The 22,802-nt window shown below is 43.3% G+C and overlaps 1 protein-coding gene across 5 annotated transcripts in view; it reads right to left on the bottom strand.

Moving 5' to 3' along the window:
* Positions 1 to 22,802, bottom strand: part of ST7 (suppression of tumorigenicity 7) — a 154,675-nt gene that overhangs the window by 115,960 nt on the left and 15,913 nt on the right. Inside the window, exon 1 of one of the 5 annotated variants that reach the window (XM_075059153.1) lies at positions 19,112 to 19,149. The exons of 3 other annotated variants lie outside the window; for them this stretch is intronic. In XM_075059153.1, the coding sequence (XP_074915254.1) occupies positions 19,112 to 19,134 (23 nt within the window). In that variant the 5' untranslated portion in view covers positions 19,135 to 19,149. Of the gene's footprint in view, positions 1 to 19,111; positions 19,150 to 22,802 lie in introns of those variants that run through there. One more of the 5 variants, XM_075059149.1, reaches the window with a different exon arrangement.

The following is a 22,802-nucleotide window of genomic DNA, read 5'->3' as shown; positions in this document are numbered from 1 at the left end:
AGCAACCAAACCGAACCGAACGACGGCGAGTCCCCGACACAGAGGTGTGAACGAATTACCCATCTGCGGGCGTTTTTCCCACCCCTCCCTCACTCCACGAAGGCAGTGTCTCAGAGATGGCACCTTTGGAGTGGTGGCCGGCAGGGAGGACAGCCCTGACAAGCGCTTCCCGGCAGGAAAGCAGGCAGCAGGGCAGGGGTCCCTTGGATTACAGAGCATTCCGAGCCAAGGAGAGCCAATAAAGGCGTGTTCCACTGGAAGGACACGTCTGAAGCACTTCGTTTGTGGAGAAGAGCAGCCCAGGGAGCGACGCAGGCGGCAGAGCCAGGACCACGCCAGGCAGCCCAGACACGGGGGCAAGGGGACCGGCTAGCCAGACGGTGGAAAATATCCCTGAACATCTGAGCTGTCTCAAGTCCTCAGTGGTCTCCTCATAGCCTGCTCTTATCACCTTTTGTTCGAGGTTTTCCACCCGCATTCCCTCTTTGCGACTTGCTGTTCCCTTATTGCATTGGCACAGAAAGGAAGAAGACTGCTGGCAGAAAAAGACTCAAGGTCTTCGTCCTGTTCAACACAGAGAAAGGATTTTATACCAGACTGATTTATGGGCTGCAGGAATGGTTTTTTTCCTTTTATTATTATTTGATCTTGTGCTGATTTTTTAAATATTTCTGTGTAGTCCATACTGCATTTATGCAACCCCATTTCATGTAAAAATTCTTTCTCTGCAGCATTTTTAGACAATTAATGCCTAGAACAAATAAGTTTTTTGAGTAAACATACGCATGCGCATGCACACAAATAACAAGACAGACTGAAGAACAAGTTCTTGATTTTGCCACCAAAAAATCTTTTTATGTCTATGCTGGTTCTTATCTGAGAGATGAACTTCAAAAGACAGACTGCTTTTTAAAAAAGAGATATACAATGAGCCATAATAGCCAATTATTACGTTATTGCAATGCTTTTCAACTTCAATTTTAACAAAGATCTTAGCCTCAGTACTGCTCTGTAGATGATTACTGCAAGCCATTCACTACGGGCAGCGAGAAGCAGCTCCGAGGAGATGCTCAGCAATTAACAGAGGAAGTTCTGTGCATTCTGCCTCTCCCAGGCCACCCATCTGAGGCACATCTAGTGGACGTGAAGCTCCAGCAGTTATGAAATGGTAGAGTATTACACACAGAAAGCTGTATGTAAAGAATATTGCGTACAAGAAAATAAGAAAGGATTAGCCCAGCTTAAGCACTTAATTCTAGGATATGGCTGAGATTTTGTGGATGCTAGGCAGGTGTCTAGCTCTCTTCAGAGGGGTGGGTGTTTGCTCCTCGTTAGCCTCCTGATCTTCAAGAAACCCCAAATCTTGGGCTCCTGTCTCCTCATAGGAACCAAGAATTTCTGTAGGCGACAGAGCCTTGAGATACTAAGCAATACGGCATCTATTTCTCCCCTGGTAGCAGCCCCTGGACTCTGCTTGAATACCTGGGGTCTAGTAACAGGGACCTCCATTTTCAACAACACTTCCTTCCAATATTCAGTGTGAGACTGGGAAATAATGCAATATTCTTTTATAAGTGGCAGAGTATAGCTCACCTTCTGTATAGTACTGTCAAAAGATGATGATTCCCCTCTTTTTTATTTTGGTTTTGTCAGTTTGGTCTTCAGTTCAGTTGGTTTAATTTTAAACATAAAACTGTTTATCTACCAATATCTAGGACAGTTACCAATACAGTGTGACAATCTACTCGCTGTGTGCAAATGACATATCAAATCCAAATTAAATGTGTTATTTTTTCAATAACATCAATCTCCATGGCTCAACAAAGCATGTGTAATAGCGCTGTTAAAGTCTGAGAACAGTTTTTGTCCCAAATGCATGCAATTGTGTGATGAAATGGGGCCACTGCTGTATCTGAAAAATATACCAGCAGAACACACTACCTTTTCATATGATCCAAGGAGAACTTAAAAACAAAGGAAGCAACCAATCAGCACTGTGGTTAAATTAAATAAATTTAAGTAACCACCTATTTAAATGTGGTTTTAAAAGACTAAAATATTAGAAGAAGAAAAAAAAAGCATATATTTTCTACACTGAGGGAAATACCTGAAATGTTTTGGCTTGGTTTTTTTGTATCCTAATATCAGGGTCGTTTCCAAGGATCTGTGCCCCAGAACTGTACAAAAGGTACACATGAAAGCCTCAAATGTCAGAGTGAACAGAGGTGGATAACAAATTAAAAAACAGATTATAAACAAACTATAATCATTTTTTATGCAACTCTGAGGGACCACAGATTAGGATTAAGGCCGACTCATAATAAACTGCATGCAAACTGGCATCAGAGGGAACATGCGTGCCCCAGAAAAAACACAAATATCCAATTTAGATGCATAAAAAATAAGTCAGAGAGATTCAGAAGAGTAGTAAACATTGCCAACATTGCATTACGAGCCGCATTAATAATGGCTGATCTAATGCCAAAACATCACGGTTAGAAGTAAGTATGATTGTTGAGAGAGGAAGATCAAATTTAAATTACTTCTCAGTCTGAGTAAACACAGTAAGAACGTTAAATCTGACATTATAAATAGCAATGATTTCATCGTACATACGGGAAAAATTAAGAAGGAATTCTAAGCCTACAAGGGAATATCCACAAAACAACGTAAGAAGGTATCCGAGGAATTTAGCTGTTCACATGAACACGCTCTGTCTGTCCCTGTTTAGTAACTCTGGAACCTGTCAGCCATTTCAACCCAACTTAGCGAAGGGACCGGAGAAATAAAGTTATCTCGCGTGCCATGTGACAGCAAGGAATTAGATAAGGAAGAGATAACTTAGGCAGGTCCCTGATGGATAAGTGAGTGCTGTGTTGAGCACACTCCCCAGCAGACTTAAAAGAATCCATAACATAACCATGGGAAAAAATTCACCCGAGAGTTTTATTTGTATTTTCCTATGTGGACACTCATGTGCGTAACAGCGGATGAGCTGACATTGCAGCCGTAAATATAACACAACTGCAGAGTCAGTGGGGAAACCAAGTCCACCGGAAACTGTTTCACCAGTTCCACTGGACAAAGCTGTAGTCATTTAAGGATTTCGGTTTTCCCAAGATGCAGCATTTTGGTGGTGTCTCAGCCCCTCTGTCCAGGGGTTCCACTCAGCTTGCATGCGTGCCAGCCCTGCAGACTGGAGATGTAAAATTCCTCTCAGAATAAAAAAAGATTCACCACAAAAATTAGTAAATGTTTGGATAAATTGATTATCGGAGCTTTTCTTGCGAAAGAAGAGCTTCTAAGCATCGATAAAAGAACCCAAGCAAGAGGCCCTCCTGAACCTGCAGCTTGATCAGTGCTGGGAATCCCTTTGGGGCACGTCGCTGCAGGCACAGCCGTCCATCCGTAGGGCTCAGACTGCAGGCTCCAGGCAGCAAGCTGCGACACAGCAGCCTTATCTACTGAACACTCAACACCAGAAGAGTAAAACCCCTCCTGGAAATGCAAAGTTCTCCAAATAAAAAAAAACCAAACCCTATGTGGATAAGGGCCAGCCTGAGAAACGAAGAGGAAGCCCCCGCCAAAGCACTTAAGCATAGTATCACTGGCTTTTAGGAGAAGTAGGCTCTTAAACTTGACAGACACCTTGGAAATGCTCTCCTAAACAAAGCACTAGAGAAAATGTTAGGTGTTTAGTCACAGTAATAGAATGCTTACATACACAGTTAGAGGAAAATAAGATTGCAGAGGGTGATGGCATCTGCCCTCCTCATGGCAGTGTCAACTGCACCAACATCCTTCCCACCGCGCACCAGGCACAAAGGAAAACCGCAGAGACTCCTAAGCCCAACTCCATGTGGGAATTCATCTTAGGACATACAGCAGACCTTTGCTAGGAGCTCACGGCACTTACTGGTCCACAGTGTTCCTCTCAGCAAACCACCGTGCTGCCAAAACACAAAGAAGCCTCAATAACTATGGCTTACACCTTCTGCCCGCTGATGGTCAACGTGTGACCGCCACGGTAGAACCATGGCTCCAGATGCGCATGAGAGTAAGCGGCACTGGCAACTTAGCGGCAATTAAATGATCAGACATTAGCACTATTCAGGTTTCTCAGAAACTTGGTACTAGTTGTGGGCCTCCCTCTGAGCAGACCACGGAACTTGTGTCCCCCCTCCTGGTCTCTGCCCTGGGCAGGCGGGTGGTGGTACCCGCTGTATTCCAGCAGCACGAGGAGAGGATGGAGACATGGAGGTTGCAGCTCCCAATCTCCACAACACTCATCCCAGGAAAAGTCCTGGTCAGCATGATTAGACAGCACTGATGTTCTGAATAGTTTTGTTGTCGGTTCAGCAGTTGCCAACTCCAGCAGCGCCTATTTCTCTCTGCTGACTACAGAGAGAGTACACACAGAGTCAGGCTTCAGCAGCTCGGATGCAGACATCTACATATGCGTAGAAGTGCGTGCCTCCCATGTTTCTGGGAATTTTAGGGGAAGCATACGAAAAGGAGAAGGCTATGCTGAGGTCAGGGGCCCCATACTTCAAGGAAGGAAAAGTAGATTGCTTACAGTCCAAACCCACCTTGAACTGTGAACTCTGCTATGGGTGCAAGTTCCCCCTGAACAGGTCCCAGACCGTGGCATGATCAAGTCACATAAAAAACAAGTGTTCAGTGAGAGAGGCACCCTCCTCCCCCCTGCTGCTGCATAGATGTCTGTAACACCAGTGATACCTCAATACTCGGAAGCATTGTACCACTTCTCTGCCTTCAGTGTCATGAAAGATTCAAGGGCTTGTGTCCTGCACTAGATAGCACATAGAGTTTATCAACTTCATCAGCCCAGGCACGAAGGTCATGCTGAGCATAGTGTTTGCAGATACGCAAAGTGGATAAAATCAGCAGATGTCACTTCACCGAAGAGCAAGTCTCCATTCCTCCTCCTAACAAATTTAAGTATGGAGATGCATTCCTTTCTTCAAGTCGAAGGGTTTGTGGCCCTTCTGGCATACCTGATTTGTTTACTTAACGCCACCTCATCAGTTGTCAAACCAGACTGAAGAGCTTCAGCTCGTAGCAGAGCATGCAGTGCATACGGCTCTGCTCAGCCTGCAGGGCTGGCAGCTCGCCTCCCAGCGTCGCCCCGTGATGCTTCATGAAACCCATGAGCCTTCAGATGGCCACAGGCTCTGCTTAGCGCTATTTGTTGTCAGTGTTATTTACCCACTTTAGCCTCCGGCCCTGTTTACATACAGACAAGTAGTGTTTGACACCACTTATCCTTCACAGAAGATGGTTTGGTGGGTGGCCAAAATGCAACCTCAAGCACAAGAAATGACTCGCCTTCTGCGTTCGGTTGATTAAGGCTAGCTCTGCACCACCACGGCCATGCCGCAGGACCCCTACGGGCACCCTGAGAGCAGAGGCTCGTGGGTCCTTTAAACTTCAGTCAAACAGCATGAGAAATACATCTTTGTGCAAATAGTTTCATCTTTTTTTTAATGAAAATTCTCAAGAAAATGTATTCCAAAATATATTCCAAAAAAATTCCAAAAGACACAGACTATTGTGCCTTTCTTCAGCTCACACCAAACACTGGAAAGAGTGCACTGGATGGACACCGTCCAGTATGACACCTTCCCTGATCTCAACCCTCGCATCTCTTTGTAAACTGGTAAAAACAGACTTTCAGGCCTCATTAATTCACTTGTTGCTAACTGTGTGTTTGACTGAAATTGGTGCATCACATTACAGGTAGGGAAAACCAAAGGGTTAAGTACTTTAATAAGAAAAGGGTATGTCATATCAAGTGCCCAGCTATGAACACAGTCTCCCCTGGCATGCCGTGTCAGGTCCCAGGGAAAAGACCTCAGTAGAAAGTCCCACTATGTCTTAATCGTGTGCTCAGCGTGCCCCTTACTCCAAATATCTTTCTCGTGTCTGTGCAGAGAGAGTTAAGACTCTTCTGGAACATTGCTTTCATTGTATGCAATAATTGCTTCTTACCAGAACAATTATTTTTACAGAATATATTCTATGAAAAAAATAGTTCACTCGGTTCAACTTCAGCCCTGCATTACAGATGTAAACGAAAGCAACACGTACATGAATTTGTATTTCATCAGCAAACTAACCCTTCACCGACTTTTCATTGCCATTTACTAGCTTGAATTAACATCAATTTAAATGCAGTTAGTTAGATAACAGTTGCTTAAGGAAATGCCAATAACTTTTCCTTTGCTCTGAAATAACATAAAAGAGTAAAAAAACCCACTTGTTGAAATGTGCCCTACGTGTCCTTTGATAAGGGCCTGCCCTGACACAGGCAGTGGACAGACACACACTTAACACTCACTGTGGAAGCCAAAAGGGAACCGGAATATTTTACTTGCAACAGCCACAGTCATAGTTCAGCTCTGCCGTAAAGCGCATTGGATTTATGTGCAGTAAGCTACAGAGCCAGGAGATGTCTCCAGGGCAGGAGCTTTCGGAAGGGGCAATTTCCTCGTTAGCAAGCTGCAGTTAAAGCATTTATTTTCTTTAAAATCTGTCTTTTTAGTTTTTCTTGGTTTATGTTGTTATTAATACTGCCTATTTAAAACAGAGTGCTTCACTAGTTTATAACAGACAAGGACTACTACGTCTCCAGCAGCAAACACAAAGCAAAAACAAATCAAATACAAACCTACAGGACCAAGGGATGGACAGTGTGGACAGCCCCCTTGCAAAAAGTCACAGTGAAGTGATAAATCACCTTCTGAGGATGGTTCAAACAGAGCAAGACAGTCATGTCCGCAGATCTTTACTGGAGCCAAAATACGAGTTAGATGAAACGGATATAGCACGGTGGCCGCTTGTTCCACCTACCCGTCCACAGCCAAGGCCAGGTCCCAGCCCTGCTCTTCCCAGAGCTGCCCCACGCCTGCCCCGTGCTTCCTAACCCAGAGCTCTGCTGGACCAGTGTTCGTCCCCCCTTGGGGAGCACCAGCCCTTCCCAATGCACAGCCAAGTCCCTCCTCTTCTCAAGACCATAGAAAAATCGGCTTCTCCGCTCTCTTGTGCCTTGCTCCATACCCTCTGCCTGAAGCCTCTCCTAAATCATCGCGCAGGTTGCAAGGGAGTCCGAGCCCCCTGCTCCAGCGGGGCCAGCGGCCGCAGGTTGCTCGTGGTCACGTCCACCCGGGTTTTGAATGTCTCCGAGGACGGAGACTGCACAGCCTCTCTGGGCAACCTCCTCCCGTGTCTGACCACGCTCAGAGTAAAGAGCGTTTCCTTTCTTTGGACAAAATTTCCTGTGTTTCAGCATGTGCCCGTTGCCTCTTGTCCTGCCACTGGGTCCCGCTGGGAATCCAGTCTGTGTATCCAGTCCACCTCAAAGGCTGCAGCTTCTCCTGGCCCAGACTGCACCGTTCCTTGCAATCTCCCGATCAAAACACCCTTTCATCTCAGCCAGATGGATGAAAATAAGGGGACAACAATGTGCACAACTTATTTAAATAATGGCACTTAAAGCAGATGGCCATATAACTTGATTCTTTTTGTCATCCTTTTTCTAAAATCAGAATATCAAGGTTTTTGTACACGCCTTTGGAGTTAACCTCAAATTGAAACTCAGCCTTAACAGTTGAATATTCTTCAGGTTTCTGTAATTTGTCTAGGACTATTCATGCAAGAAAAGTATTCTGTGCAAGAAAAGTGTTCTGTCCATCACTGCATTTGAGGTAAAAAGAGATATAATGAAGTGTCCTGGTTTCAGCCGGGATAGAATTAACTGTCTTCCTAGCAGCTGGTACAGTGCTATGTTTTGAGTTCAGTATGTGAAGAATGCTGATAACACTGATGTTTTCAGTTGTTGCTCAGTAGTGTTTAGACTATAGTCAAGGATTTTTCAGCTTCTCATGCCCAGCCAGGGCACCTGACCCAAACTGGCCAACGGTGTATTCCATACCATGGGACATCCCATCTAGTTTAGGAACTGGGAAGGGGGGGGCAGGGATTTGCCGCTCGGGGACTGGCTGGGTGTCGGTCGGCGGGTGGTGAGCAATTGCCCTGCGCATCATTTGTACATTTCAATCCTTTTATTACTACTGCTGTCATTTTATTAGTGTTATCATTATCATTATTAGTTTCTTCTTTTCTGTTCTATTAAACCGTTCTTATCTCAACCCAGGAGTTTTACTTCTTTTCCTGATTTTCTCCCCCATCCCACTGGGTGGGGGGGGAGTGAGTGAGCGGCTGAGTGGTGCTTAGTTGCTGGCTGGGGTTAAACCACGACATAAAGTCAGCAGGTTTTAAGGAGCAGGAAGCCTGGATCTGAAAGCACAACATAGTGCCTTCTCCTAATGCAGAGCTACTGAAGCATAAACATAGATCTCTGTGAGGAACATTTTATAGTGAAAACTTTAACAAACAATCCACGACTTCTACCAAATTAAGACCCCAATAATACTAATGATTAGACTAAGCTATGTTTAAGAGTGTATAATAAATAGATTTTAATACATTAAAAAATACTAGTGGTAAGCCACAGAAAGTATGTCTTTGCTTTCCCCCTTTCAGCATCTTTAAAAAAATTAGAAATTGCAATAATAACAGGACTTTTTTTCAGACCTAATAGTATAGAAGTAACTCTTTCAACTGCAGTCTAAGGAAAAAAAACCATGCTGTGATGACATGACTGAACATTTCCATGTCATCAAGCCCAATGAAAGAGATCGTGTCAGGCAGTTCTGAAGCTTCTGCAGATAAAGGAAGATCATTCAAACCTTTGATTTCCCAAATCAAGGACTTTACCATAATGTACTTTGGGGTATTGCACAGTAAATGGGCTAGATAGTAGTTCAGAAACAAATAATGGTTTATGTTTTTTTAAAAGTTACAATGCTTTTTATTGTTTCTTGAAAATAATCCATAAATCCACACTTATTACGGCAATACTGCGGCATAATTTCATTGCTTCTGCAGGAGCCAGCTATGGATTTCTGCATTTCTCAGCACCAGAAGTTCACAAAACTACGGCTTTAGAGGCTCTACTAGAGCTGGTTTATGATCCCCTTCGGTTGCACGCACTTGTGCCCCGGCACTGCTACCCTGCTTTCAGCAGCCACGTGCTCACTGAACCCATGTGAGTCCATGCTCCTTAAACCCACCTTTTGGTACTCGCTCTCCTGAGCGGCATGTGGGGAACCAGGTCTGGGAATAGACCTGGCCGAGCAGCACATGGGGTAGAGCACATGGGGTAGAGCACATGGGGTAGAGCACATGGGGTAGAGCACACGGCGAGAGCGGCTGCCCACCCGCGGAAAGCTGTTCAAGGGAGCACGGTCACCACTCACCCACGGCCACCTCTGCCACCTTTACTGATCCGTGGGATCAGAGGGTTCCCATCACCTGGGATGCTATTACTGCAGAAAATGTTGTGGTCATGATCAAGCTCACTAAAAACACAGCCTTTGGTCACCTTTGCACCCCCTACATACCACACCAGCAGATCTAACATAGTGTTCTGCAAACAGGCAGAACTCGGCTTTTGGATAAAAGAGCCTTTAGATACCAACAGACTGCATGTATAAGCTATGCTTTTAAAAAGAGTACAGTTCTTCTGGGAAATAGAAAACATCCTTTTTCATTTCAATGATGGTTGAAGTGATTTCTGAATAAAGTTTGAAAAGAAATGTAAGGTTCTCTAGATTTAAAGGTGCTGCTTAACTGGGAACAGAGTGCGCCATCTCAAATGACAAGAGTTGGTCTGAAGGCAGAAGCTAGTTCAGGGAAATGCAGCACAGTCCCACAAAGGTGGACCCAGTACAGTCTCTGAATTCCCACTGCGGAGGGAGAGCTCACCAGGCATCTTTCACTCATTCTCTTTTGCCCTTTTATCTATTTATCTCTTTATTTACTGCATAGAGTTTGCTGTCTTCAAGCTGCCAACAGGACCTTAGGAAGGCTTTTGCCCTGTCAAAGTCTCACCTCATTGCTCCTACACTGAAAGAGAAACCATCTCTCTTTCCACTTCCATCCCCCAACTCTCAAGACCTCTTTCTACAACCTGCACAACTGCTTAGAAAATGTTGACAGCAGAGTGCAGTGAGCCTCCTGGTGCCACCCCTACCTCCAGACCCCCACCCTGGGTAACAGCTTCCCAAGAGCTCCAGTACAGTTTCTATTTAAAAGCTTCAGACCCTGCCAGAAGGAGCTGGGCTGTCAAATTTCACACCAGTGCTCTCTACACAGTACTCAGATGTGTTTCTGCAGTAGTAAGTATTAGCTCTCCCACGTGGCATGTACCTACCCTTCACGCAGACATGACTGAAGCCTTACACAAGTCCTCCTCCTTGTGCTCCTGTTCCTCACCCATTTCTAGTCCAGACACAGCCACCTTCTGACTGAGACAAGGACCTAGTGACCACTCCAGGAACGGGGGACAAGTGCCCACCCTGCCAGGGTCCGGAGATTCCCCATCAACCACCATCACGCACTCTACCCCCAAAAAACCGCTCACATCATGAGCCTCCTTGTGTGCCTCAGAGCCCAAATCCACTGCCCCAGAGTGGACTTGGCTATCCCAGTTTTTCCAAATGCCTGATTCTTCTTTGGTAGGGAGCTAAAAAAACTACCTGTAAGTTGTTCTTATCAAAGCCCACCTTCACAGGACTTAACGGACAGCAAAAGTCTTGTCTGAGAAATAGCAGGCTAACGAAAGCACTATGCAAAAGACTGTCTAGTATCATCACAGCAGTGCAATACAGAGCCCTTTCCAGCAAAAAGTGAAGAACTCAAGCTAAACATCGCCGGCTTGCTGCGTGGCAGCGATCCACACAACAGACCAGGGTCCTTTCCCAGGTCAGCCAAGGGCTTCACTGCTACAGGAATGTAGTTGCATTTGCAACACCGTTTTACCTAAAATCTTTACGAGACTGCAATAGAGAGCTGCGCTTCAAGGTCCAGGCTCTGCTGAAAAGCCAGAGACCCGGCAATCAAAACACATTGCAGAGAAGAGACAGAGTCAGGACAGACTGAGGAGTGAGCACACGAGAAGAATGGCAGGAGGTGGGAGAAGGTTAAGAGAGTAACGTGGCAGGAGCGTCATCTGTCCCCCTCCGTGCGGTCACGGCCACCCAAGCCACATCCTGCGACCGAAGAGAGCATCAACAACAAACCTCCTCCCAACCAGCACGGCTGCTGTCAGAGGAATTTTCCCACAGTAAAGATCACGTTCACTGCTCCGTGCCAGGAACAATATTGCATTGTAACGTCCCCGGGATTCCAGCAGATGGAAGAAAAAACGTCCAACCTCAGCCATGAGCAAACTCCGAGAAGCGGCTGCAGTGATGAGAAGCAACGCTCTTTTGGCTGCACTACAGCACGGCAGGTTTTATACGTGTTGACCACATGGCGAAGCACAGTGACATGAACTCAAGTGAAGAATGGAGACTAGATCTTAATAAACCTTAAAAGGCTAACGATTAAACAACCAAGCTTGACCTTACCTGTAAATTCAAGGGTAAGCTGAAAAAGGACAGAAACCCCCAAGTATTAGATGAAAACAAGTGTCTGAACCTTAAGGATGTATATGACCAAAAGAAAAAAAAAAAGAAGAAAAAAAGAAGGAAGAAAAAGAAGAAAAAAGAAACAGAAACACTAAAGAAGAAAATGAAGTGCTTTCTTTACTTGTACAATCTCACAGATCTGTCAGTGGGAAGGGAACATGGTGATGGCCATGGAGACAACACTGCAAGCTTCACTGTTTAAAAAAAAACAAACAAACAACCCACTAATATTTCAAAATATTTTTTCAGGGTTCTTTATTTAATTTTCCCTAACATGTGGCAAAGCTTATGTTCTCTTAAGAATTAAGACTTTTCTTCTTATCTGTAACAGTCACTGTTATTTTTCTTCCTACACATTTTTCAAGTAATCTTTCTCAGCATTCGTATGAGAACAGGATTTCACAGCCACTCTGTTCTTCTCTCAGTCTGGGACTGTTCTATACTTTCTCACAATACTTGCAGCAGGAAAGCAGTAGCCTCCACAGAGAGGAAAGCATAAATTATGCTATGACAGGTTTATAAGACTAATTCTATTAAGTATCTCTCAGTAGCCTCCTATTCACTGTCTTCCTAGGAGAGCAAGGAGGGATTTTTCTGCTGGCAGCCCTTTCAACTGTATCAATGTATTTCATGGAAGAGCATGAATTCCAATGACACTTTGTCAGAGAAGCCCAGACAGGCTCCCAGGCCAGGAGGAAGAAGGAGGACCCCTCAGAGCCCCCTGGTCAGAGCACCTTTTTTCACCTCTGATCACTGTGAGTCAGGCTTCGATCGAAGCGTCCTCCTGCTCTGGACAATTCCACTGACTCGGGGCCAGGCAAGGCAGAGATGGGAAGCGGGGTGCCCGTGTCCTGAGATGCAGATGCCAGCACCCGCAGCCCAGCCCAGCCCGACCCATTTCCCAAAGGTGCCTCGTGTTTTCTTGAATCGTTTCATGGTGTTTTGTTCGGGTGTGCAGAGAGTCCAGAACACCTCTCAAAGCTCGCTCCATTTCAGTAGGACCTTTATATGCATCTTAGTTTCGTCCTACCTACTGCCACTGGATTTTTATTAAGAAAAAAAAACACCCCAACATATCGCAGACAGAAAGAAATTACGGCCCTGAAAGGAGCAATGCTATCAAAATCAGCTATATCATGTGCTCTGGATGTGATGTATTTTTCTCTCAGTCATCCTTTCACGATTGTTTATTGTCCTGTTCTTATTGTCTCAAAAAACACTTCATGCCTTACCTACATGTATTTATTTAAATATTGGTTCAGCTGTGTCACTGAAACTCTAGAAACCCAAGTATCTTTTTCAAAATTTAATGAGGAACTTTATTCAAGTACCACTGGCTTTCCTAGAAAGTCGCATCACTTCTGAAAATAGGATTTAGATGTCTGATGATGTGGAAGGAAATTCAGAACAACTTCATTTTGGAGACATTAACCAGTCCAGTAGCTCACCTGTACCACTGACCCATGCCCACATCGTTTGTTACCAAAGTCTCTTATCACTGATATTCAAGTGAATGCTGCAGAGGCCAGAGAGGTCTGTGTGTTCACGCCTGTATAAAACATACAAACTCTGAAGTCTAGGATTAAAACCAGAGGCTGAAGGATGATGTCTAAAAGCTAGAAAAGCATTTAGTACTAAAGCATCTTCTGCAACACTCACAGAAGAGTTTCGTTCTATGTTATGCTTGACATGGAACATACCAAATGATGGCTTTCTACCTTCAGACTAACTCCATTCTCTGTATCACAACCGCAGTACACAAAATAACTAAAAGAGCAACATTAAAAAAAAAGGTAAAAGTAGAAATAATCTGGTGATAGAGTTCTTGCCACCTTTATCTATCAACTCTCCTTTGCCGATTGTATACAGAGAGTTGCACTGACTTTCAGAAATACTGAGAGAGTCTTTTGAAGTTTTTCCCTCATGCAAGACGTGCAGCTGGACTTCTCCTTTGGCTCTCCATGAAATGCCTTTTACCCAACCCTTCTGCACTTTTCCTTTTCAGCCCAAGCACAGAGCATCTGACCCCACCTCCCACTTTTTGTTGTGAAACTGGAACATGCCCAACATTTTTTCCTCAGTAGACAATTTATTTTTAAACCTATGGCTAAGAACACAGCATAATATATTTTAAAACAAATGTTCTTAGTCATCATTTCCATGATATTTCAGGCCCTTCACAGGAAATATGATTCAGAACGGCAACAGAATAAAAAACAAGTCTTCTATTAGCAAGTGTCCACAGCTCTTCATTTCCAATTTCAGCAATAATAAAAAACTGCAGTAATAAAAACTTGGATAAAGACTGACTCTTTGCAATAGCACTAATCAACAGCTGGAGATCTGTCTGAAGGGTACATGTATTTCAGTGGCACATAATTGGTCAGCTACTGAAACAAACACTTAAATTATGTTGTCCATGTTAGGAGCATGGCAGACCTTCTGGGCCTTCAAATAAGTAAAGTTCAATATTTAATAGGAGATAATATAGGTCTAAAACTAGATTGCCTTTCTCAAACAAATTCTCATTGATCCCAACGTAGGTCTGTTCTCCTAAGGAATGTCTCCTATCCCAGACGAGGAGAGAGAAGGTCTCCTATACCATAATTCCCTGTTACTTCTTAAAAGCATATCATACCTGCATAGAAAGTGAGGTCAAATGCCTGGCACTTCTAACAAACTAGTTCATTCCTCCTTCTTTTTCCCCACAGCACTGATAAATAAAGGTAAGTGTGTTTTGTGTCAGTGATGAGGAAGGGTAGATGTCAGGTCCAAGTGGCACATTCAGATTTTAAGGTTTTGTAAATTCAGCTTTTATAAATGCCAAGGCCATGGAGCTACTCCACGAGTCTGGACAGGCAATTTCAGTCACAACCAGGAATTACTCCTTGCTTCCCTGCTTACTGCATTACACTTTGGTACAAAAGTGCTCCTGCCATGTGATGTAAAAGCAGGTGAATCCCTCCACTGCACTTAGGGATCTCGTAGGTAGTAAGATACTGTATTGACTAAATGTATCTTACGGTGTGCAGCTAGGGGAAAAAATAGGAAACACTACTGCAAATAAATTTCCATTAAATTGCTACATTTCTTCTTTCCTTTAGCTGAATTTTTACTCTGGCTTTGCTCACTGTCATGATCTTTTATTTTTATTTTTAGGTTCCTTCTGCTGAAACAAGTAGGAATAGGCTGTATGTGAAATAATAGAAGTTATGCTGCTATTTTTCATATGAAATTATTCAAAACCACACACAACTTAGGTTCAAACCACAAATTCATGACCAAACATGAAAACATACTTTTATTCATCTTGCCATGAACTTCCACCTATAAAAGCCAGTGAGAAATCAGCTATTGACACCACTGTGGGCAGGTCAGACCATTCAGAAAAAAATGTAACAGGATAATGTCGCCCTGGAATTAAATAAGTTGTGTAAAAACCCAAGTGGTAATCAAAACATACAATGGTCTGACCTCTATTAAGCATTTTCTCTCAACTCCATTAAAAGGTTAAAGACAGTTATAAATACACAGTTTTCTAAAATTGGCTTAACAGAGGCAACATGGGCAGAATCATGGACTGTATCTCCTGTTTGAAAGCTGTAGCATTTGCTGCCCTGCTGACACCACGGTTTGCCAAGTGGAAAGCACAGGATTCTCTTAGAGAACACACTGCACCTGACAAAGTATTTGTAGAAAACAGTATCCATGCCTTTGTGGAGACCTTACACATCCACAGACCAGATCCTGTTTGAGTACGTGCTGTACTCGGAAGAGGAGACGACATTTATCTCCATGGCGATGGAGCTCCCAAGGATATCTACCTTCCACGGCAGTATTAACAGGACATTAAATAAGAAAATCAATTGTACCTCCACAGTTATTTTTACAATTAGATTCCCTCAGAAAACCCATGTGTCATCACTAATGAGCAGGCTCTCACCTCATATTCCTGGCAGAGTCCAGCGGTCTCAGCCCCATGCCTAAAGACGCAGCCTCCTGGAGCCCCCAGGTATTTAAGGCAGATGTGTCCCAGAGAAGGGGTATGGACGTGCCACTGCCCTACCTGTACCTACATGGGACAATCTATCCAAAGAAACTGGATAAACAAGGTTGCTAGTCACAAATGTCTAACCTTGAAAAGCAACATAAATCCAACGCACCCTACCAGTTGGACCTTATCCCATCCTAAAGCCCTGGGTTTACCCAAACCCCAAATCCCAACAGTCCTTCTTGCCTCTTCTGACTCTTGTCCATTAGGGTAAAAGGCCTTTATTCCTATGGGATCTCATTTTATCAAAGGCATTTCTCTTGCCATCCATGCAGTTCACAGAGCAGAAATCCATATCGGCTCGCGAGCGTGGTTGGTTTCTGCCTAATTGCGCAGGGAGACTTTCTAAAGTTGGGGGTCTCGCTGGCAGAAAATGACTGCCACAGTTGTATGGAAATGCTGTTCAGACTGTACCTTGCTGTGCCAGAAAATCTCCTCTGGCCCTGACTTTTCATAAAGTATCACATCTGTGCTGAGATAGAAATGCTGTGAACCAGAACACAAGTTACAACTATCAATGGTTTTCATACACCAGAACGGAATTCATAAGTTTATATGGGGATATTTCATACATGGTTACAAACACGCCTAGAAGCTTCTGAGCTTCTCACTTACTAGTAAATAAAGAACAAAGTAACACTGATTCCTTAAGTTTCTGTTTCTGGTTAACGCTGAAGATGAAAAACTGCTAACAAACCAACAGCAGAAAGAAGACAAATATCTGGTAAAAATCTTTTAACCTAAAATAGAGCCCTACATACTGATTTGAGATTGCAGGATTTTTCAAACACATCTACTGTTTGGAAATCTCTTCCAAGATTATGGACTCTTCCAAGTCTATAAAAGAAGTAGCAAATAGTGCATAAAAGGTCTTTAATCTTGGCTTTAGAGAAAATGGAAAAATTCATGAAATGTCTACATCGTACAAATTAAACAGTCAAAACCACAACACACAGTCAAGATCTTATTACAGCTGAAACATTCCTGTGTAGGACTTTAAAATGTCAAACTTTTAACACCCACAATTATCTATAATTTCCCAACACTGTAAAACACTTTGGCATGTTGTTGTAAAGATTTTCCAGAGAGGCTGATTTCAGGATCATAGAACCATGGAATGGTTTAGGTTGGAAGGGACCTTTAAAGATCTTCTAGTCCAACTCCCCTGCCATGGGCAGGGACATCTTTCACTAGACCAGGTTGCTCAAAGCCCCGTCCAACCTGACCTGGAGCACTTCCAATGATGGGACATCCACAACTTCTTGGCCAACCTGTTCCAGTGCCTCACCACCCTCATTGTAAAAAATGTCTTCCTTATGTCCAATCTAAACCCACCCTCTTTCAATTTAAAACCACTGCCCCTTGTCCTGTCATTACAGGCCTTGGTAAAAAGTCTGTCCCCACCTTTCTTGTAAGCCCCTTTACATATTGGAAGGCCACAATAAGGTCTCCCCAGAGCTTTCTCTTCTCCAGGCTGAACAATCCCAACCTTCTCAGCTTTTCTTCATAGGAGAGGTGTCCTGGCCCCAGGATGAGAGATCAGAAGTGACACCCCAACACACACACATCGTGTTTAATGGTCAGACACTGGAAGGAGATTCATGTCCATCTCCCAGCTGTAAGACTCATATAACGGGCACACAGAGGAAGATGCCACATGGTACACAGAGGAGAGAAAACAGTGAGTCTCTTGGAGGGCAAAGATAGGGCCCACAGCATCAAACCACCAGTTTGCTCATGTTCAGCTACATCAGTCACTTCATCTCAATGACTTTCTTGTCTGCCACATGCTAACCCTCTCCTCAATTCATAAATCTTGACAAACCTACGTAAAAAGACGGATGATTTTCAAGTGGTGTAAATAAACTGTCCAACTAATTTAGTCCATGGAAGTAAACGGATTCAGGACAGCTAAAGAAGCAGTGACCAGATTTAGGTTTTTTGCCTGACAAGCTCTCCTTAAGCTCAACTAATCACCTTGCTACTTCATCAAACTTTGCAGCCTTTGCCTAGCAATTTGGAAAAGGAAGACATTAAATTCCTCAGACTTTGCTTTCAATGACTTGAAACGGGCTTCGTGACAACCCATGGTTATTCTCAAGCATCTGCCAGTTTGGCCTCACTCTCCCACTGACAGTGACGCTGGGTTACCTCTCGCTCATGCCTGAGGACACCTAACACCTATTCACATCCAGCTTCCAGCGCTCCCCAGGTTGCCCAAGGAGCATCAGATGGAAAGGTTTGCCCAAGGCTTCAACCACCTACAGAGCTCCAGAGGAACCTCTGAAGCATGACAAACTAAATCTGACAGCATTTTTAGTAAATAATGTTTTCCATTAGCTACAAGAGCTATAAAATTAAAGCTTCTGGTCAGTCAATGCCCTTCTGTTTCCATTTACGGTTAAGAATGCAAAAACTTGACCGTAATTTCTTTCCCAAACTCTCCTCAGCCTGTTCCAATTTTGGGACAGAATTCAGTCTAGTCAAAAATATTTTAAAACAATGTGGTTTATTTATAATTGGAAAAGTGATCTTAGCAATTATCAAAATTACTAGAAGTTACTAAATTTAAAACACAATGACTGCATTTTCTTCTCTCCCCACACAGAGCAACAGATTGATCAGAAAATCTGAGCGCTGCTGTACATGGCTCAACAGAATCCCCTCCCTCCATGAACAGCTGCAGCCAAAGCCAGAAAAAAACAACCAAAAAGCAAAAAATCCTGAACCAGCCAAATAAATGCAATGTTAGAAATGGCAAAGAACATGAAATAAATAATCTCTTTTATGTATTGTATTTCACCCATACTTTTTAAGTACTACCACCCTATCCAAAAAAGATTACTGTAGAGGGAGATGTAGCAGTGGCAATAAAAATTTTAAGATTAAAAAAATCAGTATCATTTAGGTCATGTAAGAGTTAAAGGAGAAGGGATACTGTAAGTGTATGTAGAATAAAGAAATAGAATTGCAAAAAAGCAGCCATTCAATAAAATAAGGGACAAATTGAGAACTGGACAAGAAAACAGACTTTCACTAGAAACATAATCTACTTGCAACGGTCATTGCAAAAAGATGATGCTGAAGTCAAGAACTAGCAAAACTCAAAGTTGGAATTACAATAAGACTATCCAGAAGAGTAACAAAAGGAAGCCAAGCGGCAAACTCACATGTGAAAGTAAATTAGAGATGGAGAGGCAGATTACAATTGGCATCTGCTCATTAAGAGTTACTCTACATTGTCAGCTGCATCTGCATCTCATATTACTTACTCTCAAGAAAAAATATACACCACCAAAAAAAAAATCAGTCCCCACCTCCCCCAAAACAACACTAGAAATGCCCTGAGTGACTCCATCATGGAGGTTTCTATGTTCTGCATAGTTTCTGGAGCACAGCTTGCGAGCACACCCAAAACCCCCTATGCTGCTTGAAAATATCAAGAACCCATTAAAACCCCTGCTCTACAGATAACAGGAAACTGTCTGATGATTTCCAGACTAACCTGAAGAAGCTTTCAACATACATCACATTGTGTTTGAACAGGAGACTGTCTTGCCTTCCCAAGTTAGCACCGCAACCTGTCACGCTTACTCCAGCTATGTGACACTCTGCAAAAGCAAAAGCAAGACTAAGGCTGTGGTCTGACAGGTATTTCTGGCTGCAGGTCAGGCATTAAGTGATTTTTCACCGCAAATGGCTGTCATCACCGCTCTCCCTAACTGGGGTAACCCCCAAAGCTCTGCTGGCATAACAGCACAGCAGCCATCTACACGTCAGCTACGCCTGAGGGATGGAGGTCACAACCAGAACCAAGCAAAACCACTGTACAGAAAAAGTCTTTGAGCTAACGGAGATGACTTCGTCTTGCCACATCTGTCCAGATGTAGACCTGCTTTTGCAGCGCAAGTCAGGTGGGCAACAGTGATGAGGCGTTTCCCACAGGACGCTTCAAGTGCATTGGCTTTCATGCTGACTGAAATCTAACCATGATTCAGTTGGTTTTTACTCTCCGTACTCCCAGGTCAGGGCTATATAACAGCCAGGGATTCATTTGCCTTTGGAGTGAAAACGTCAAGAGTTTGCCTCCACTAAGATTTTACAGCAGTACTGCAAATGGGTGTTAATTATACCGCATGAGGGAGAAAGAGAGAAAAATCACTGTTTTGGTAATGAAGACACTCCTTCTTGGTAATCTCTGGATGCCAGTCTTCAGTTTATTAAGCTTCATTTCCCATTCTCTCATGCAACACACTGAATTCATGCATCTGACCACTGGAAATGAACTTTCATGGCAATTAAACCCCATCCCTCCTGCCTATTTATTTTCAATCAAAGGACCTCTCCCAGGAAAGCAGACAGCCTAGTTCCAAGCATGAGTAGAGGAAATTAAAATAAACGCTAGCAAAGATGCAATACTTTTTATGTTAACTGTGATGGCTCCTCAAGGGTATCACAGAGGATGCAAGTATGGAAAGGAAAGCTTTTATGTTCTCACCCTCCCCACACAGCTAAATGTTAAAAGCTTTTCACCTAAATTTGCTTTTAAAATTGTAAAGAGAAAGTGACACATGGATTTTGAATTCTTTCCGCATCACGGTCCGTGTTCTTCCATGTGCTGCAAATTTGGGAAGGGGCTGTAGTGACATGGCTGAAGCAAGAAAAAAGTAAATTCAAACACAATTGGAAGAAGAGAGTGTGAGAAAGTTATCACTCATTTAAGATCTGAAGAGCAAATGAGAACTTGACACTCAAATGATACTGGATAACACTTGAGAAATAAATCAATAAATCAGGCATTATTCGCCTTTTCCTTTACTTATGAAGAATGTTTTTTTAATGAAAAATACACAGTAAGCTCCACACATATTTCATGTTCATTTTTTGTCGTGGTTAAACCATGCCACTTATATGTTCTCAGCTTCAGATGTTACAATACAATTGGACAAATTTAGCTGTTAAAAGTATTTCCATAGGAAACTACATAACATGTAAACTTCTTTTAATTCTTCTGACCTTGCCATTGTTGTTTGGCATTAGAAGATGTGGTAAGCTAAGGAAGGGCCGACGACTTGTCTATCAAGGCAGCTACTCTTTAAAAGTCTGCCCTTCCAATTATTTTATACCATGTTAAATGCAAGAGAGGACAAGGCTGAAATACATATTATGCAAAGAGATGTAGGAGATGACTCACTGGAACAGAACACCTACCCCTATAGCCTTGACATTCAATGTAAGTTCCTGGTAGACATACAAATTTGTTTTCTTGTATTCTCTCTTTGAAATCTCTCTAAAAATCTTAGTTAAGCTGCTGCCTTAACAGACACTAGCAAATATTTTTGTTCCATATATGAATATCTGTCGTAAAACCACCTCACAGCTGAGACTGCTCTTACCAAAATACTTTACAGACAAAAATTTTAAGTACATAAATCGCCTCTACCTAGTATGCCTCATTATAAGTCTCCTTAGCTGAAGTTGTGGTTCACTTACAACAAGCCACACACCCAAAAATCAACTTAATAACCACAAAGCAGATGGGGACCTAGTATTACAAAAACTGAGACCGCTCAGCACTTGGCAGCCTACTCTAAATCATACCTGCAATGCTGTTTTTCATCTTTTACCACTTACTTACATTTATCTTTGGTCTATCTGGATAGATCACATAAAGGTGGGAGCTAGCATTTAATACACAGCTGCATAAAGACTAGTCATCTGAGCCCCAATCTAGCTTAAATTCCCAAAATAAGCTCATGGATAAAATCCCAATGAAGCAGACAGGCGCTATTCCAGAGTCCCCTGATGCTGACGAGTCTTGTTTTAACTGTCTGAGCAGCTGCAAACACCTACATACTTGTATTTTTAAATGATGCTATTGTGCATGCACAAAATATCAATGGCAGTCCAGAGAAAGAACATAAAGCAGCTGGAGAACAAACTGAATGAACAGAACTAGAGCTCAGTTGATTTGGTTTATAAAATAAAAATTATTTGTAAAAGAACAACCTGCTACACGATTCTTTTAATAAGGCACCAAAGGAAAGCAATGACTTCTTTCCTGACAAATCCCTGATAAAAAATGTCAAATGCTAAAAATGAGCAATATACATATTCTTCTTTTATAAGGATGATATTGAATCAAAAGGGGAATTTTTTAAGACTTGCATCAGTATCAGGTCAGTTACAGGTTACAAGTGCCTGAATGGATCAGCCGTACTGAGGGGTGGGGGAAGAAAAAAAAAAAATAACCACCATCTTTAATTTGTTTGCATATATACAAAACAACCAACAAAAAATATGTCTGAATGTATATACGAATGCTCAGACAGATGATACATGATATCTAATAACAACCTGGGAGGAGACAAACCTTCAGGAAATGAAGCTAATTTTGCTGTTTGTACAGAATAAGCCAGCCAGAGTCATAGAATCATAGAATCATTTAGATTGGAAAAGACCTTTAAGATCATCGAGTCCAACTGTTAACCTAGCACTGCCACCACTAAACCATGTCGCTAAGCACCACATCTACACGGCTTTCAAATACCTCCAGGGACGGTGACTCAACCACTTCCCTGAGCAGCCTGTTCCAGTGCTCGACAACCCTTTTGGTGAAGAAATTTTTCCTAATATCCATTCTAAACCTCCCCTGGCACTCCTCACAAGACTTGTGCTCCAGGCCCCTCACCAACTTGGTTGCCCTCCTCTGAACACGCTCCAGCAAGTCAATGTCTGTCTTGTAGCGAGGGACCCAAAACCGAACACAGGACTCGAGGTGCGGCCTCACCAGTGCTGAATGCAGGGGAACAACCACCTCCCTGCTCCTGCTGGCCGCGTTATTTCTGATGCCGGCCAGGATGCCGTTGGCCTTCTTGGCCACCTGGGCACACTGCTGGCTCATATTCAGCCGGCTGTCACCAACACCCCCAGGTCCTTTTCCATCAGGCAGCTTTCCAGCCACTCTTCCCCAAGCCTGTAGCGCTCCATGGGGTTGCTGTGACCCAAGTGCAGGACCCGGCACTTGGCCTTGTTGAACTTCATAAAATTGGCCTCGGCCCATCGATCCAGCCTGACCAGATCCCTCTGCAGAGCCTCCCTACCCTCGAGCACATCAACACTCCCACCCAACTCAGTGTTGTCTGCAAACTTACCGAGGGTGCACTTGATCCCCTCATCCAGATCTTTGATAAAGA

Source organism: Buteo buteo, chromosome 28 (genome assembly GCF_964188355.1).
Source record: "Buteo buteo chromosome 28, bButBut1.hap1.1, whole genome shotgun sequence".
Classification (NCBI taxonomy): Eukaryota; Metazoa; Chordata; class Aves; order Accipitriformes; family Accipitridae; genus Buteo; species Buteo buteo.
The sequence above is the reverse complement of the archived record's forward strand: the minus strand, read 5'-3'. Positions and strand labels throughout refer to the sequence as shown.